Raw genomic sequence first — 18930 nt, 5'->3', positions numbered from 1 at the left:
TTATTTTTTATTTTATATTACAAGTTTAACATATTTATAAATAGAAAACTTCTTCCAATGGTTTATTCGGGGAAATTGTGCCCATAATACAAGCGGCGTTGTGTCTTTGTATTTCCATTGACATTCTCTGTATTAGAAAGAATTTTGATCTTTTGTCTCCAGTCAACTCTTGTAGTTTATGGCCGATTTTGTCTACGAAATTTAATGCTTCTTCACTCCACGGGCCCATAGTTTCAACAGCGAAGGCTAATAGAATATAATTGTTAGAAGACAAAAGTTCTGAATAATGTTTGTGCTTCTGAGACGCTGCATAATCTGCAAGTTGTCTAGCCTTTGTAGATGTTTTTGATAAATATGAGTCTGCGAAAGTATCGACACAGGTTGCATCCCAAACGAGTGGTTTTCCTTTCAACCATGGAGTCAGTGTAACACCATCCGGTCTTTTTCCGTCATTTCTTGACAAACCCTTGGTTCTAAGTTAGCGGGAATATGCAATGATGATAATGATCTGTGGATGATATCATTCATTATGATATGCCGTTCATATTTTGCAATACATTTTGAGCAGCTCAATCCATGTAAACCATTAGGCAACACCAGAGAACCGCATATGCATGTGTGTGTTGAACAAATATTGCAGCCTAAACGTAAGCCAATGCAAATTCGGATTGTATTGTTGTCCATGACTGTTCCAATGTTTGATGATGGTATTGAATGTAACCAGGCATTTGATTCTTTACATTGCAAAGCTTTGAAACGTGCTATGTCCGTTTTCAATGTAAACTTGAAGTTCTCATTCATTATCCGTTGAACGTTAATTAAGTCCCAATTCTTTTGCAAATGCTTGATAGAAGGTGCTTGAAGATCATTTAAACTTTTCCATTTTTCCAAAGCTTCATCTAAATGAACAATAAAAGTCGTATCTTGAAAATTGAGAATATGAGAGACGTGACTTTTAACTCCAAATGAAGAGCTAAGGAAAGCTGGCAAAGAAATGTCTTGTAGTTTCCTTATACCAAGGCCCCCAAAATTGATAGGCAATGTGGCTTGAGTCCATTGTTGGTCATTCATATCAATATTTAGGATTGTTTCCAGAAGGTCCTTAATTTCGTCATCGAAAGATGATATGAAATCTTCGAATTTCCATGCTGGTGACGTTCTGAGCAAATATGTAAGTTTCGGAACGGCAAAACAGTTTTTTAAAAGAAATAAAGCCGTATGAGAATTAAGAAGTTTCAAACGCTCGAACATAACCTTCAACTTGCTCAAAACTTTTTCAGAAAACTTAATGAAGCCTTCTTCGAAAAGGGGTGCGCCAAGTAGATTCAGGTCCTCCTTTGTTGTTACGCAAATTTCTGGACAGATGGTATTAAATTTTGAAATAATTTCTTCGTCGATTTTTTCTGAAAGGAAAAACAATTCACATTTGGATGGATTAATATGAAGACCGAGCTTTTCAGATTCGTTGATTATCGTTTTAAAATCGTTCAACACTATATCCGGATCGTCACAAACAGTTCCGTCGTCTAGATACCACACGTTCAATTCGCTTTTTAAATTTTGAATCAATTTGTGAATCGTTAATGAAAAAATTAATGGACCTAGTGGGTCACCTTGCTGTGCTCCAATTTGCGATAAATGTAAACATCAGGTTTACACCGAACTTGCAAAATATTTGATAGATAACTCATACATTTTATGTCAAGTTTTGCATGGGTCTATTTTTCATCCATTTTTCACGATCTGTGTACTATTCTTATTGTACGTACTTCTTAATGACGACATATTTTCCACGAAGCATTTATGGTTACTCCTTCTATGTTGAGTTTGTACCCTTCGCACCCTTTGTTGCAAATCGAATCTGGGTGCCGACTAACATTAGCGCCACTACAAACGTTTACCATAGTCTACGAGTTCCAGCGCGACTGGTAGTTTAAATAGAGTACTGAAACTGGACAGTGTATCAAACAATTTTTGGCACAGTAAAAAATGTTGAACAAATTTTCAACAAAATAGTACTTTATTTGGCAGCAGCTTGAAGTGCGTTGGCATAGCCCGAAACTTCGTTCAAACAGCGGCGCGACTACTTTTGAATCAAATTCAAAAAAAAATAATGATGAAGTTAAATTAGTCTTGGCAAGCCTGGCAAGCTACAAATAGGACTGGGTATGGATGGATTTTAAGGTCGGTTAACTTGATCCCCCCTATACCAAAAGTATAAAAACACTGAAGGTAGTGCAAAGCCTTAGCGGATCATTTTCGGGTCTCGATTTTCAGGTGATTTTTTTTTGTAACGTTGCTATCATCATATTTTCTTGTTGTTGTACCTGCTAAGTTTGTATGGAATCTGTGGAACCTGTGGAATCGAATAAATCGAATTCACCTCACCACAAGCTGCAACTTAACGCACAAGAATTCAATAAGTGTGCAACGTAACGAAACTAAATTCACCTGGAATTAGGGATCTGCTCTTAACTGCGCATTTACATAACCTTCTGGGTCTACCAATTTAACTTTCCCACTGTCAAAAATATCTCAAGGTGTTGATCTCGTTTTTTCTGTTCGATATCCTCCTTGTATCAGTTTTTTAAGTTCTCTGTCGTTTTCTTAGTAAGCTGATAATGGAAAATATTTAGTGAATTATCGTCGTGAATGTTGTGTCTAAACTTCTTTCGCTTCATATAAAGACTTCATTAGTTTTAACATTATTTCAAGACATTTTAGAATGTTACGCTGGTTACCCAGGGATGGTCTTATGTCACCTCGGAAGAAATGACGATTTTTATCGCATACAGCAGTGCCTATTTTTCAAAAATGTTTGAGGAATTTGAGAAATTTTAGAAATATTTTAGAAATTTGAGAAATATTTGAGAAATTTAAGAAATTTTTTAGAAATTTTGGAAATTTCATACGCGTCATGTTAAAGAAAATATTTACGTAATTTCAAAGGTACTTTCTAAAAAATATTTACATGCCAGAACGCGGTAAAGTACACTTTACTTCATTGTGAAAATGTGCTTACAGGACGCTTACATGCAACATGACTTAATTTAAAAAGGTATTTTACTCCCTTGCACCACTGGGAAATGATTCATTACCTGACGACATTTGTCAGTAAAATAGCATACGTGCATCTTTCCGAATGGCTATTTTGACTAGCGTGGTTCAAATTATATGAGTCAATAGGATATAGGATAGTTAGAAGTGATGGCTTTGTATTTGGGATAAACATCGTCAGTTAGATTCGGATATGTGAATTATTTTTAGAATCTCCAGTTTTATTCCTTACAATATTTCGAGAAATTAAATTTTTGAAGTATCCACTTACGAAATTATATTGTATGTAAGTTCGGTTAAAAATGCCACAAGTCTGGGTGTTAAGCTCCATTTTAAGAAGTGATTCATACTTTTAAGCAATTTACCTATCAAATTAATTCAAGTATAAATCTAATCGCCCGCATGATACAGAGTTCTGTAGAGTACAAATATTTCTCCGACAGAAAATTTTGTCAAATATCTGCATAGTATAGGTTACTCTGGATACTGAGGTAACAATTTTGTGATAAAGCAAACTTTCAAGTGTGTTTTTGAGCAACTTGTTCCTGTAACTGTCTTTTTGACAAATGTAGAGTCTTTATATCCGAGATGAAGTCGATGTATACATTTGCACTTGTCGAAAAACAGTTACCGACGCAAGTTGCTCAAAAAGCCACAAATGAGTTTGCGAGTATCACAAAGTAGTTTCCGGGTTAATGAAGTACGTAGCAGCTTCCAATGTATTCTGGTTTACTACCTGCCCCATGCGAAAGTTGATTTCCACATAGGGAAAGGGAAAGGAAAAAAATGAACCCAATAGTCCACATTTTCAAATGGAAGTAATTTTTATCTAGAATAGTGATACCCTACTGAACTTTTTCATCCTGGAGTACATAAAATCTTGTTGCTAAGACATTGGTGTTCTCATCTCTTGCGCAAAACTATTCCGGTGAAGTTTCAACTGAAAATCGGTCGATTCAAATTTGTTCGATTTTACAAAATGAAAATAAAAAATCTTTTACAAATCGACCGTAATCACAAAACTTTCAATTTTTAAGCACTAGTTAAGGGCACTATTAATAGAGTGTGCACTATTAGAATGGTCCCTAACGAGTGCTTAAAAATGGCAAGTGGTGGAAATGAGGAAAAAGGAAATGTGGGTCTGAAAATCAACTTTTTTACCTTGCGCACTATTCCGAGGTCCAGATTTAAAAATCAATAATGAAGAACAGCCTCTTTTTCAAGTCAATTCCGAAAAAAGTTTGAAGACTCGTTTTTATAAGTGTTTACAAAAAAATAGTGAATTTTAGGATGACAAAGTAATAAAGTATGCAAATTTAACTAATTTGACAATAAAAAATCATTGAAATTGACGTTTTACATTCAGAATTTCTCAAATTTCTCAAATTTTAGAAATTTGAGAAATATTTTAGAAATTTAAGAAATTTTAGAAATTTTAAAAATGGCATTTTTGAAAAATAGGCCCTGCCATACAGTGTGTGTAATGTGCGCTATATACACGACGTACATAAAAGTAAAATAAATACCCTAGAGGGCTAAAGGTTTTGGAAGCAAAATTATATCACTAGAAAAAGAGATGTTTGCCAACTGCGATAAAATACCTCACTGATATAAGGCTATATACAACCTTATAGCAGTAATGTACTATAAATTAACGCACCCATTTTCATATCATTTTGTATATGTAGCCTTGGATAAATCGACAGATTTTGAAGAATCGGCCATACCTGGTATGCACATTCATTGCTTTGCCTAGCACCATTGCAATGTCGGCAACATAGAGAAACTTAATTTCAAACCTCACCGAAACACCGTACTACCATATGTATTAAAAACACATACCGAGCGAGCCAATCTTAATCATTGTCATCGCTAATCAGAGAAAGTCCAATTTAAAAATCTGGGAGAAAGTTTTAGATAGGCGAAACGGTTAAAAACAAAAAACCTGCTGGGATGGAATACATCGCCGGTTTCCCGCAGGCTCTACTAGTATATTGTCGGCAACGGTGGCAACACTAAATTACAAACGTCAACTACAAAACTTGCAAGATTTTTGTCCAATCATTGTTGGTTCATTCAACATACATTCGGCATTTTTGAATTTAAAGTCGATTTTTATTGTGATCCAGTGTCGATAACCAGTAACAAAATCTATCGGAATGTCCATCACTTCTTACAATGGGGGCTGTGTGGTCGCAATGCTCGGAAAAGATTGCGTTGCAATAGCCACAGATCATAGATTCGGTGTCCAGGCACAGACAATTGCAACCGATTTCGAAAAGGTGTTCGAGATCAATCCGCATCTGTACTTGGGCTTATGTGGTCTCCAATCAGACATTCTAACGGTAAAGGATCGCTTGATATTCCGTAAAAATTTGTACGAGGTACGTGAAAATCGCCCAATGACACCGGAACGATTCGGCTTCATGTTGTCCAGCTTCTTGTACGAGAAACGTTTCGGTCCATACTTCATCGAGCCCGTCATAGCCGGACTACATCCGGTCACATTCGAACCGTTCATCTGTAATATGGATTTGATTGGCTGCATAGAAAAACCAGACGATTTCGTTGTGAGTGGAACTTGCTCGGAACAACTGTATGGAATGTGCGAAACGCTGTGGAAGCCCGATTTGCAGCCGGACGATTTATTTGAATGCATTTCGCAGGCGATGATAAATGCGTTCGATCGGGATGCTATGTCTGGATGGGGTGCAACGGTCTACATCATCGAAAAGGATAAGATCACCGCCAAAACATTGAAAACTCGAATGGATTAAGTTTGTTCTTTCAAAAATATCAAAGGAATACATTTTTCTACGCTTAAGAAAACATGGCCCAGTGTTGTCTTCATTTTGTTGTTTAGACTAAAGTAGTACGGCAGGCGGGCAACTGGATCCTTGAAAGGTGGCGAGCGAACCTACTAGTTTGAAATGACTCTTAGTGTAGTTTAGACTTCCTACTGGCATTATAAAAGCTCTCACATCCGTCACCATGACTCGAAGAACCCTAAGCTGATCCCGCCTCTGAATTTTGTCAAATCACTAGGACAACTCTTAGGAAAACTCTTCACAAAATAAACGTCTGCATATTGCATTGAATGACCCTCTCTTTGAGAAATTCCGTTCCATTCCATCGCATTCCATCTTTATACTTGCAACTCGCTTGGACGAGCCCACTTACATCATCAAAATCTTTTTCTTCAGTTGAACTAGACTCGTACTTTATTGACGAATAATACAAACGACCATCCGGTCTGACACTCTTTGTACAAAACATGGAACTATTGGTGAATTGGATCACTTCCTTTGCGGATGAATAAATCCCAACATATCACTGCGGATGAGGCTGAGCAGAAATTGGTCGATTGACATCAACGAATCAGAATTGAGTTTAATATTCGATGGACATCTACTGGTAGGCATCGAAGATTTTGCTTCAATTGAAATAATCGAAACGGGACACGTAACGTTTGCAGTTTTCGCAGTTCTATTGACAAGGCATGTCATCTCGATATTATCTGAAAATGATCAGATTGAATTAGTGAAATGAAACTGATTGGAGAAGCGATAAATGGTCTATACCATCGTTAACAAAGCTACCAGTTAGCCATTTCAAGTAGTTGTATGTAGGGAAGATCAGTATTTGACGTTGTATCATAGCCAGGGTGTAAGTGATGCAATACACACAAAATCTTAGCTGAATGAAAAGAAAATGTGAACCAAAAAACTGAATAAATCTGCAAAGAGCAAAATCTTACCGCTGCAAAAACGGTGTAATACACCAACACCGTTGGTAGAATGAAGAGCAACGTTGCAAAGAACATTGTTGCTAAATACAGCTGAGGATTTGTGTAATCATGCGACTCAATGCGGTCTGAAATACAAATTACGTTTCAGTAGTAGTTCAGTCGAGTCCAAGGAGTCTGTTCTTACCTTTCAGAATGTTATTTCGTTTGCCCAAAAATACTCTCCATAAGGCAGATATACCCACAACTTCAATGTGATACAGGCTGTAACGGTATCAGAGAACGAAAATGATTAGACATGTGTATTGATAAAATTGCCTAAGGGCCGTCACCAGGCCGGAATTTTTCGGAACTTTTTCGGAATTTTTTCAGAATTTTCGGAATTTTCAGAATTAAAATTCTCTAAAGTAAGCCCTGGCCGTCACGCGATTTCACGGAGTTTTCTCTACACCTCCTTCTCCTCACGAGACAAAGTATAATACCAAATTTGCAAGAACCGTCATGTTTTCTCAAACAACCCTTAGGACGTGACGTCACGACACTTGTGAACAGTCCCTAAGAACCTGATCAATCTCAATCTGCCCAACATCCGACTTCTAGAGATACTGTTCCTTCTTCACACTTCGCTTCTTGCAATTTCGTTGATCTTTCCATTGCACTGCTTAAAGAAAGATCAAGATATAAAAAAATTGCTGGTTGCAGTGGACATTAGTGTCTGGTCTACATTAACGTCAATGTTGGATGAACAAAATACGTTCAGCGTCCCACATTTTAGTCCAAATTTCTACCATTTCAAAGGCAGTCAATCCGACTTTGCGGATTGACCTCAACTACTTTACGAAAATAGAATTCCTTACACTGCTGTGTAGATGTAGAAGCAATGAGCATGCACGCTGATCAACACCAGCAAATCCGACAATAAAGCCAATTGAAATGACAGACCCAAACAACCAATAATAGCCAGCGGTATGAAGAGGTACTGAACGGCAGGTGACACAAGTACTGCGGAATGAGAAATGGGACATGTAACGAATTCAAACCGAAAAATATAAATTTCACACAATTTACCGAGAAATGTTGCCCACAAATCCACATGATAAGTGAAACAGTTTAGGAAGAAATTGTTTAGTTCAACATTCAGTTTCAAGCCGGCTGGACTGCCTTTCAGTGAACTCAATAGAATGCGTACGTTGTAGACGACAAACTTGAAAATCATTTTGTAAATTCTTGGTCAACGACAATAGATCTCCGAGTAGAATAAATTACCTCGGTAAATTGCATAAAATACTGTCCCGGCTTTCCCAGGTAGATCAACCATGTTAATATAACAAGCCCAGCCAAAACATCCGAACCGATGGTCCACAATTTTTGTCTGCAAATTTATAAGTTTTAGTTCGTAGAGATACTATCTTAACATTTCATTACTTTCTACGCAATCCGCCGTTTAGACAGTGCCACCAGTCCATCATGTGTTTAACCACAGCCAATTTGTTCACCATATTCAGTATTGCCATTACAGCAAACCCGACAATTTGAACTATTTTAATGTTCCAGCCAGCGGTGTTTTTGTCGAAAGACTTAATTTTGTTGCGATCGTCATGAATGAACAGACCCAAACATTTAATCATGCAGTCCTCATTGATCGTATCCACATCACCGTCTAAATCGGCTGATGCTTCAATCCATTTCATGTTGTCGTACAAAATGATCTGCACTGACTCAATTGGTACATTTGTGGTTCGGTTGATAACAACACGATTCAATAAAATGTTCTTGGAGCCGTTTACAAATTGTACGAAATTCGAGGAGTCATTTCCATCGGCGTACTCGTTGTCAATTATAGCTCCAAGCAATTGACCATTCCCATTCAAATTGCTGTCGTTGGAACCGCATCGTAGCAAATAGAAGGCGATCGACTCTTTGAATTGTTTCACATAGCCGAATAAATAGCCGTTGACGGAACTGAAGTACAATTCAGAGGATATGAATATTTTTATGTTGGTCATGAGTCAAGGTTTCATGTTTCCATCGGATGACAAACAAAAATAAAATATTTGAAAACTTGTGTTGTGTTCCTCAACGACACCACGTATGTTTGGTATGTTTACAAACATAGCATCTTGACAACCGAAAGCCGTCATATGAAACGATAGGGTATATATGCCAACGACTTTCTCTTTTGTGGTGATTGTACACTGTAGCAAAAGGGAATGGTGAACATCGAAGATTTACAACAAAGTTTAAGATCTACTGATGGCTTAATAGGGTCTCAGCCCCTTGAACAGGTTGCTCAATTGCAACTTTTGTCGACATTTTTGATTTACAAGACGCACTCACTGGCACCTCGTCAAGGTAAACCTTGAAATTACCTTATGATTATTTGCTCATCAGTTTGCTTGTGTGTGTGTCATTGTCATCGGGCAACCGTGGTAGAACATCGACGCACGGTATTCACGGTATTTTACGTCACATATGACATGACAGATCAGAAGTTTTTGATTTTCTTAAGAAATTGTTAGTCTTGTCGATTTGTTTTTGCATTAAACATTAAATAACAATGGCTGGATCAGCGTTACGAAGACTTATGGCCGAATATAAACGTAATCATCGTCTGCATGACAAAATGCATCGATTTACAAGGTCAATTTTAATTTGATTTCCTTGCTCGTTTCAGAGCTAACATTGAATCCTCCGGAGGGTATTGTGGCTGGTCCGATCAGTGAAGACAACTTTTTCGAATGGGAAGCCTTAATAGCGTAAGTGGACATGGCGTTCTTCAGATTTTCGAATAAAACTTAACCAAATTCCAATGTGGATTTTTAGCGGACCTGACGGAACCTGTTTTGAAGGTGGCGTATTTCCAGCGCGTTTGGTATTCCCACCTGATTATCCGTTAAGTCCACCGAAGATGAAATTCACCTGCGAAATGTTTCACCCCAATAGTAAGACATAACAGAAAACCAGGCTGAACGTCCAGTAAAGGCACGGTCATTGTACTCGTTTCATTTCAGTTTTCTCGGATGGACGGGTCTGTATATCGATTCTTCATGCACCAGGTGATGATCCAATGAATTATGAATTGTCATCGGAACGCTGGAGTCCAGTACAAAGTGTAGAGAAAATACTACTCAGTGTGGTGTCAATGTTGGCTGGTAAAATTGGATAAATTTATTCAAGCAAAATGGGTCAGAGAAATTTCGGTTTAAAATTTTATTTTTTTTATGATTTTACAGAACCGAACGACGAATCCGGTGCTAATGTGGATGCAGCGATTATGTGGCGTGAACAACGAGAAGAATTCAATAAAATTGCAAAACGAATTGTTAGAAAAACATTAGGTCTGCCGTCATAATCAAATTAGAACGGAATCTAGACAGTTGAATGCGGTGTTGAATTTCGGGTATTGATTTCGTTGTCGTTTTGATTTCATTTCTTTCTTTTTTAAATTTACACGCAATTTAATTAAAGGGAAAAACAAATTCAAATCAAAATATTTTTTACGTTTTAGTTGTTAGTCTTACAAATCTGTAATTTATTTCGTTTCAATTTTTTTTTAATTGGTTTTATGGCAAAAAGTAAAAATTTCATCTTGAAAGCAAAAAATGGTAGCTTTTAGAATGGATACACAGATACAGACACATTAAGTAAGGTAATGTAGCTGATATATTTCTATAATTCTTTGTAGGGTAAATGAATAAAGTGATGCAATTAAACGGGAGTGTTATTTACTTCGTGATGTTGCACATTGCATCATGCATCCGAATCTCCAATTGAAAACAATCTATAAAAATTTGAACAAAAAATGTTTGGCCATTATGTTAGTGTGTTAGGTGTCGCTTTCAAAAAAAAAGAACATTTTACCAGCGGCAAGCGAATCATGATACAGACTCTTTTACTTCATTAATTCTAATTATAGTTCGAAAGACAGATCAGGTTGGACCCGTTCTTCAGGTTTAACTGTAATTGATTTTGTCCTGTAACTTAGTCTATTAATATGTTCCTGGACCCTGATTTCCGTCAGGTTCAAGTTTGCTTAAAAGAAAGTTCAACCTTACCCGAACAGTTCCAGGTTCCAAGTTTTCCAAAACTTCGCTTCAAAATAGCAACAACTAAATTCAACGCGCTTTAACGGTGAAACATGACCATCACCGACCTGAATAGTTTAGAGGGATTCTTTTGAAAAACAACTGATCGAAATCGGACGCATTGTCCAGTGGACTTTTTTATATCCCAAAAAGCCAAAACCACTTTCAAAAAAATTCTTCGAAGCTTGTGTGGCTGTGGCAAGGTGATAAAAAACCAAAAACTTGCACTTTTCTTACAAAAATGTCTCCATTCAGACGAGCCGTACAGCGTCATGTGGGGTGTTATTAGAAACGTAATCACATTTACTATTGAGCCGAATAGGGGCCTATTTATAGTTTTATATTTTCAATAGCAAATAAATATATATATACAATTATAAATTATAAAATAAAATAAATCTCCTCCAAGTTGCGACCTGACTCGAAAGTACCCATGATACTAGCCGCATTCCCCCTCTGAATAGCAATGCTAATATTTTGTTTAAAAAACTTCGTGGCACGTTTTTCACCAGTTGCAGCAACGAGCAGGCGACCGAGCTCATCGGTGAACGATTTCGCTTCCTCACACCATGGCCCCAATGTTTCCACAGCGAAAGGCAATAAAATGATATTCTTTTCCTTGATAGCTTTGTAAAGATTGTGCTTTCTCAACGCTGCTTTTTCCGCTGCTCTACCAGCTTTGACCTTTGATATGTTGATATAGGATGCCGCTAAAGTGTCCACGCATGTTGCGTCCCATGCCAGACAGGAACCTCGTTTCCATGGTATTAATGTTAATCCGTCTAAACGTTTTCCGTCATCTCTGAACAACCCGTCAGGCTCTAGTTTTGCAGGGACATTCGCTGAATGAAGTGTTCTATGAATTATATTATTTAACTCCCTGTGTTTTGCATATTTTCCAATGTTTTTCAAACAGCTAAGGCCATGAATTCCGGATTTCTCAACTAACTTTCCACATCTGGCACAAGTATGTTCATTGCACATATCAGCTCCCAATCGTAAGGCCATTGAAATTCTGAACGTATTATCATCTAGCAATGTTCCGATATTCTTTGATGGGAGAACAGATAACCATAAACTTGATTCATATTCGCTGCTAGCTTTGAATAATGCATTCTGTTTATCTGTTTTGAACTGTAATGACGATATTATTCTTTTAGTGTTAATTTTGTCCCACTGATTTTGTGTGGCCATTGCATTTATAGGTACGATATTTTTCATTGAATTCCAAATAGCGATTCCTTCTTCATAGAAAGCATCTTCCACAAGGTCAGAAGTTGTAACACTTAGTATCGAGTTGACCAAAGAAGAAGTTGATGTCACAGATGAAAGGAATGCTGGAAGCACAATGTCCGCTATTTTGCGTATACCGATACCGCCCATATGACACGGCAGTGAGTAAACTGAAAGTTGATAATCGTTTAGTTTAATATTACAAATGGTCTCAATTGCTTTCTTCAAAGATAAGTCAATCTTGTTGATGATTTGTGGAAATTTCCATAATGGTGTTGTACGAAGAAAATAAATAAGTTTTGGGATTCCGAAACAGTGTTTCAAAATGAAATAAGCCATATGAGATTTTAGAATTTTCAGGCAACTGAAAAGCAATTCCATCTCTGCTATTTTCTTATCGAACACTGGCTCCACGGCTGCCATGGTCAATGGTGCACCAAGTAATGTAAGATCTTTCTCTCCAACAACTTTCATACCAGGAAAAAGCTCATTGATCGTTGTCATTCCAACTGTTGCCTCATCACTTAATTGGAATAACTCACACTTATCGAAATTAATGTTTAAGCCCATTGTTTTGAACTTTTGTTGAATCATAATTAAATCGCTCTTAACTGTTTCTGCCTCACCAATCAAAGTTCCATCATCTAAGAACCAGATGTTCAATTCTGATTTGATTTCTTCTAATATTGGTTGAATTGCTAAGCTAAAGATCAATGGACCGGACGGATCACCTTGTTGGACACCGACTTCGGATGAGATTCTATAATCACCAAAAAACAACGTTGTTGGGGCGGCGTAACACTGATGAAAGAAACGATATAATCTTGGTGTCGATTTCAAAATTGCCTTTAAAAGATCATCTCGTTCTATCGCATTGAAAGCATTGCTCAGATCAACCTTCACCATGATTTTGTTCTTGCCTCGATTTTGAAACATGAATGACCTTACTGCATGGACAGCTGATTCTACACCACCTTTTATTGCGACACCTACTTGTTTCGGGAATAAAATTGGTGATACATTACCAAATTCAGATCTACAAGCCATTTTTGAAGTCAAACGTCGAAATGTACAGCCAACAGCAATGGGCCTTACTCCGCCATCATCTTTTGTCAATGCGCACAGATTTGCTCCGTAAACAATCGATAATACGTCCTTATTAACATCACCTGAGAGCATCAAATTTGATAGCTTTGTTATCGCTGATATGAGTTTCACACTCGCTTCTCCATTCGATTTACAAATCATGTCTTTTAGATGTTATGGCGATAGACCATCGATACCAGAAGCGGATCCATTAGGAAAACTGAATATCGCTGAATAAACTTGCCTCTCCTCGACAACAACATATTCCAAATCATCATCGACCGGTGGTATATCGATATTTCTGCTTGGTAATGGATGTTTAGTCAGGAGGCGTTTGTACGTCTCTTCATTATCCTTAGCTAATTCATTAGAAGATGATAGCAATTTCACGGCTCCACGAATATCCCCGTCTGATATTTTAGATTCTACTCTATTTGACAGCAAATCTTGATTATTTGAAAATTTCCTGAACGATGGGTCTAATGTCTCTCTATTTATGTTATTTTTCACAAGTTTCGTTAAATTCTTCTTATTATTTTCAATAGGGGCCTATTGGATTTAAAATTCATCCACACTGAAATATGTGCAGTTGAAGTTGACAACCGAAAAAGACGGAGAACTTACACTGTTCTAACAGAAATTTCTCGAGTTACACGAAACGTATCTACATGGTAGTGTGGGATTCATTGGAAAGGTAATTTTATGTACCTTCGAGCAGACGTGCCGAGTTTAGTTTTGGTCGTATGTGGCGAAAATGTTCGGGTATTAATTTAGGATATTAAAAAAAGGTCAAATCTATGGAGACATACAAACCTCTATTTTTTAGGTTTTGTTAAATGATAAAACGATTATATGAATGAACATTAATTGCGAGCGAAGCGAGTAAAACTTTTTTAGAAGCTTTTTTTGTTTTTAAGAAATTATGTACACAGAGAAAAATCCTGGATTAATTTAAAATCTTATTAGGTTCGTTTTAAGTCTTTCGAAAGGTTCATACCTTCTTTTATGCTGAACCTTTCAAAAGATTTAGTTGTTATCTTTTTAATCTTTTGAGAGCCTTAGTTTGACGTTTATGAAATTTGGAATATTAAAAATTTTTGACCTTCACTTATATAATGTCTAAGATGAGAATTCGAAACTTTATCGATTATGAAATTGAAATTTTTTGTCTGTAGAAGTCAGTTTTTGTTAGTTGTGAAAGTTTGTTACCAAAGCAAAAGATTAAAACGAAATCTTTGAAAACTTTATATTCTTTCGAAAGCCTAAACTTAGATCAAAGACTTTTCTCTGTGCGAGATCAATACTTTAGTAGAAAGACTAGTTTGATAATATCCTTTTTGTCTTAAAGAAAAACAGCTTCAGAACGTAAAGAGTGTTAACACTGACATCTTTAACATTTTGTTATAGTGCGCCGCAGGCGAAATTTTTGTTAAAAAAAAAACTTGTTTCACAAAAACTAAATTGTACTTTTTCAGCTAATAATAAAGTTCGTATAGAATATGTGGCGACGCCATATACGAGTTTCCTCGTATGTGGCATTGGCTACAGTCGCCATACTATACTCGGCACGCCTGCTTTCGAGTCTTATGGGGCTTAGATGCATATGTGATGAAATATGGGGACTTAAACATTTCAAATTCTATTTCATTGTAAATGCATCCAAACCACATAAGACCCTATTTGGCCCAAAAGCACATAAAATTACATTTCAAATGATACCCCACACGACCCTAAACTGTCGTGTAACTGGAGAAATTTTTGTAAGAAAAGTGCAAGTTTTCGCTTTTTGCTAACCTTTCACCAGCCACACAAGCTTCGAAGAATTTTTTTGAAAGTGGTTTTGGCCTCTAGGGTCGACGTCCTTTCTAGGCACATATAAAAAAGTCTACTGGAAAATGCGTCCAATTTCGATGGGCTGTCAATAAATGGTCACTCAAGATGTAATTTGTGCTTCACAAGAGGTCACACAATATGGAAATGTGTGTAAAATAACGTTTTTTATATGTAAACGAACGCTGCGCATTGTAAAGCAGAGTACAATAAACCTATATTCGTAGCAAGCAATTGAGTTTCTGTTCATTTTGTGAAGTAAAAGAAATGAGGTTTTCCACCTTCTACGAAGAAGGAGGAAAGCAACATTTTCAAGACCAATGATCGCTCGGTTCAAGACAATTTCGAGCTGAACATGTAATTTTGATTTAGTTTATTTCATTCCCATCGCTCCAGCCTGTTTGAAGACCAAAAACAAGTTGAAAACACTGAAAAATATGGATCTCCTGGAGCGACATTTTACTTCAACTAACTTTATGGCTTGCAACAGAATTTATCTGGGGTTTTTTATACGTGGAATGAAAGAGGGTAAGTCCAGCTACAACACCCTATAGTCAGTTCCGCGGATAAATTCTGTTGCAAGCCAGTAGCACTGACCAAACATTGACCATATTTTGAGTCATAAGTCTAGAACGGGTGGCGGCCCATACCGATGATTATACTCTTTATGAAGGTCTGCCAAAGGCCTATATTCCTACAAATTTTCAACTTTTAGAAACATGTCTATCTTGAGCTATCACAAAAAACTGTTTTCACCACCCCTTGACATGCTATGACTTTTCAAGAGTTCACTCCGAAAATGGGAAATTAACAGAAAAACTAAAAGATCCCTATTTCTTAGAATTGAAAGACGATTCTAACGAGCTATAGCTTGCCTGGATCGCCGAACCATTGTATTTATTTTCACCAAAATTGGTTCAAGTTCTGGCGATATCACTCTTAATTGTAAAGAAAATCATCGAATAATTTTATCGTTTTCATCATCTAACCAGTTTATACCTGGCTTACCTGAAATATTGTGTTTGTTTATAATTCAATAACATCAAAAACCAATGAAGGATAACGTCCTATTTTTGCCTATCCGACGCTGCTTTAGAAAGGAAATTCGAACATTTTTTATTCACTCCTTAGGTACATATCTTCCGACCCTCCCAAGCCTGTGCTCATCTGCATATGATAAAAATTTTCTTTCTGTGATATGTCTGGTTAAATAACATTAATGATTTAGTAGGAATTAGGACACAATGTATTGTCGACAACGGCTTTGTCTCGGAAGAATGATAAAATTTTTTTGTAGTTAAATAATTGAGCTACAATCTGCAGCTTCATATGTAGATCATATGCTGTCTCGATGACGCTTAGATGAATCATGGGCGAGCGTTAGCATAGCGCCCGTGACGCAAGTCCTATTACTAGAAAAAATTTAAAAAAATTTTTTTTTTGTCGTAGACTGCAGAACCATATATACAGCAAATATTGAAGTTCTACAATTCAAATCCAAATGACTCCAAATTAGCTTCAAAAAAAACTAGGCGTCCGTACGAGTTCAACGAGCTATCACACGTTCTTGTAGCTTAAAATTTGGCTACGCAATCGCATTTATAGCTGATTTGAGTACAGCCCCTTACTTACCGTTTATCATAATTTGAGACAATGTGAAAATATAATGCCTAAAAAAGCATTTCTAACTGGGTTGCATTCAATGATTTAATACACTTTTATGTGGTTGCATTAATAACTATTACATCTGTGTGCCCGAAAATATCAACGAATCCTTCAATCAGTACTTACCCTGGTATACGTATATCAACACTAAAATTGCAAAACATTTCTATCCTAACAATATCAGTCGTTAAATGAGCAATACTTTGAACCTTTCAAACATTGCTTTGTTCAACACCTTTTTAATTTATTAGACAGTAGCAACAAAATTTTCTCAAGTTCTGAAACATGGCGCTATATTCAAATTGTTATAGCTGTTTAGTGCGCATAATGCTACGTATAATTTTCAAACATTTTTGTTAAAAAAAACTATGATTGAAGAGTCGACGTGACGATATCGCTAATCAAATCGAAACACATATTATTAGTTTAGGGTTACATCACTTGTTTTGTTTACTAGATGACCTCCATCGAAGAGTGTTATATTCATCACGTTAAATTTTGTGTTTGATTATGAGATGTATCTTTGATTTTATACGAAACTGTTGCAGGTGTAGTCGTCTATTTTTAGCATATATTTTGTCCATGACGCTATTGTGTCCGGGTATTATTTTGTCTGAAGATTTTTCGTCTCAATTCTACGAAATATTTAAATCACAACTTGAGAACAGATTTCATAAATTATATTGTTTATCTTCAAGATTATCTTCGCTTCGCTGGTCTACGACGGGTTAAAAAATGTGGAAATATCGAGAAAATTTAAGGAAATGGATACCTGTAACAATATTTTGGACAGCACCCTCACCCTTTTCTACCATGAAGACATACCTTGTATAAATATCCTATTTCAGCTGTGTTGATATAAAAAGGAAACTGTGGTAGACTTTGCCGAATTTTTATAGTTTATACAATTTAGGGTTGAGCTCAAAGACAGTTTAAAGACAGACATAAAAGCACTTTTGCTTGTATGAATGGATCAGCGAAACGAATTGCATCACTTTCAAAGTCGCTGACTGTATACTGAATTCTAGCTGGTGGGTTAAGAACTTAATAAACTTTTTCAGTGCATTATAAGAAAGTATCGGTAGATAGCTACATCTCAAATTATCGTTAATTGAGTGCCTGAAAAATATCATATCACCGATCAGTCATTATTGTCATACAGTTGTATTAATGTAGGATTAAGTGCCTCAGAATATTATGGTGTATCCCCAGAAATCATCATTCCTCTGCTCTATCAGAGTAGTGAGCCCAGGAGTCGTAATTTTCCGGAAATTGTGTTCATCTTTAGACAGGTTCTGATTTAGCTGCGGTGTCGATTTTTTTGTATTTTCATAGCTCAATTTAGAAACAGTTATTTATGCGTTGAGTTACGAAATAGGGTTGTTTTTGTCACTAGATGTGACGATAACCACATCGTGAGACAAAAAAAAAAACCAATTTCGCAATGTGTTACATACAACATTTTATGCAATTTCGCCGTAAAATTCACTTTTCTGCAACTGCGCTGCGAAAGCTGAACTTTTTCATGCGTGATTTGGGCGGCGATCGAAGGGTCTTTTTAGCCCCGTACGAAGTACAAAGGGACTTATAGGATTACGATGCCATGTGTAATTGATGGAATTCGAAGCAGACGGTAAGGGCAAAGTGTTTGCCTATGTTTGTTCATAGATGACGAATCCGCATACATCATTTTGTCCAAAAACTTCAAATGTAGCTGACATAATTTTGGGTCATTTTGACTCTGCCGCTATTATCCGTAGAGTGTGTGTTGTTCGTATTGATGCTATTTAGTTAATACCATATTTTGTTCATACAGTAGAATGTATGTTAAAGGTAGATTTCAAAAGTTCATTGTTCGCAGCTTGTTGCAGAAAACGTTGTATGCAACACGTTGCAAGAGTGGTAATTTTTGTCACACGATGTGGTTATCATCACACCTAGTGAAAAAAACTACCACTTTTCGCAACTAGTTGCATAAATTACTATTGTCATCCAGCATTCAATTGGTTGTCGGTGAATTTTTTATCACCAGTGACAAACAGATAAACGGAAATCCTTTTTGTCACTAGTGAAATGAGGCATGAAAAGTGAACATTGAGGATTGAGCGACAGAATTGCCTGAATTTTTTTTTTTTGATCGGTTCAATATTGTCCGTGAAAACCCACATTAGGTACGGCCGAAGAGCCCAAAACGTTTTCTTCCTTCACTGTGTGAAGTTATGTCTCTAA

General features: G+C 36.6%; 4 protein-coding genes across 4 annotated transcripts; 2 read left to right on the top strand and 2 right to left on the bottom strand.

Moving 5' to 3' along the window:
• Positions 1–34: 34 nt before the first annotated feature.
• LOC119068933 lies at positions 35–1370 on the bottom strand. Its single transcript, XM_037172798.1, has 3 exons — positions 679–1370; positions 433–457; positions 35–384 (listed from the first exon to the last, which is right to left on the bottom strand). Exons 1-3 carry the CDS (start codon positions 1249–1251, stop codon positions 35–37), a joined length of 948 nt encoding a protein of 315 aa, XP_037028693.1. The 5' UTR covers positions 1252–1370.
• A 3705-nt stretch (positions 1371–5075) lies between these two features.
• LOC119068782 (proteasome subunit beta type-3) lies at positions 5076–5889 on the top strand. Its single transcript, XM_037172542.1, has one exon. The coding sequence runs from the start codon at positions 5217–5219 to the stop codon at positions 5832–5834; it is 618 nt and encodes a 205-aa protein (XP_037028437.1). The 5' UTR covers positions 5076–5216; the 3' UTR covers positions 5835–5889.
• A 366-nt stretch (positions 5890–6255) lies between these two features.
• Positions 6256–8935, bottom strand: LOC119068771. The gene is made up of 8 exons (XM_037172526.1): positions 8228–8935; positions 8069–8174; positions 7871–8006; positions 7660–7804; positions 6990–7066; positions 6815–6930; positions 6639–6753; positions 6256–6574 (listed from the first exon to the last, which is right to left on the bottom strand). Exons 1-8 carry the CDS (start codon positions 8806–8808, stop codon positions 6354–6356), a joined length of 1497 nt encoding a protein of 498 aa, XP_037028421.1. The 5' UTR covers positions 8809–8935; the 3' UTR covers positions 6256–6353.
• A 302-nt stretch (positions 8936–9237) lies between these two features.
• Positions 9238–10271, top strand: LOC119068783 (ubiquitin-conjugating enzyme E2 G2). Its single transcript, XM_037172543.1, has 5 exons — positions 9238–9402; positions 9477–9558; positions 9626–9744; positions 9814–9954; positions 10036–10271. The coding sequence occupies exons 1-5, from the start codon at positions 9360–9362 to the stop codon at positions 10152–10154; spliced, it is 504 nt and encodes a 167-aa protein (XP_037028438.1). The 5' UTR covers positions 9238–9359; the 3' UTR covers positions 10155–10271.
• The last annotated feature ends 8659 nt before the right edge of the window (positions 10272–18930 follow it).

This window comes from Bradysia coprophila (genome assembly GCF_014529535.1).
Source record: "Bradysia coprophila strain Holo2 chromosome X unlocalized genomic scaffold, BU_Bcop_v1 contig_20, whole genome shotgun sequence".
Lineage (NCBI taxonomy): Eukaryota > Metazoa > Arthropoda > Insecta > Diptera > Sciaridae > Bradysia > Bradysia coprophila.
The sequence above is the reverse complement of the archived record's forward strand: the minus strand, read 5'-3'. Positions and strand labels throughout refer to the sequence as shown.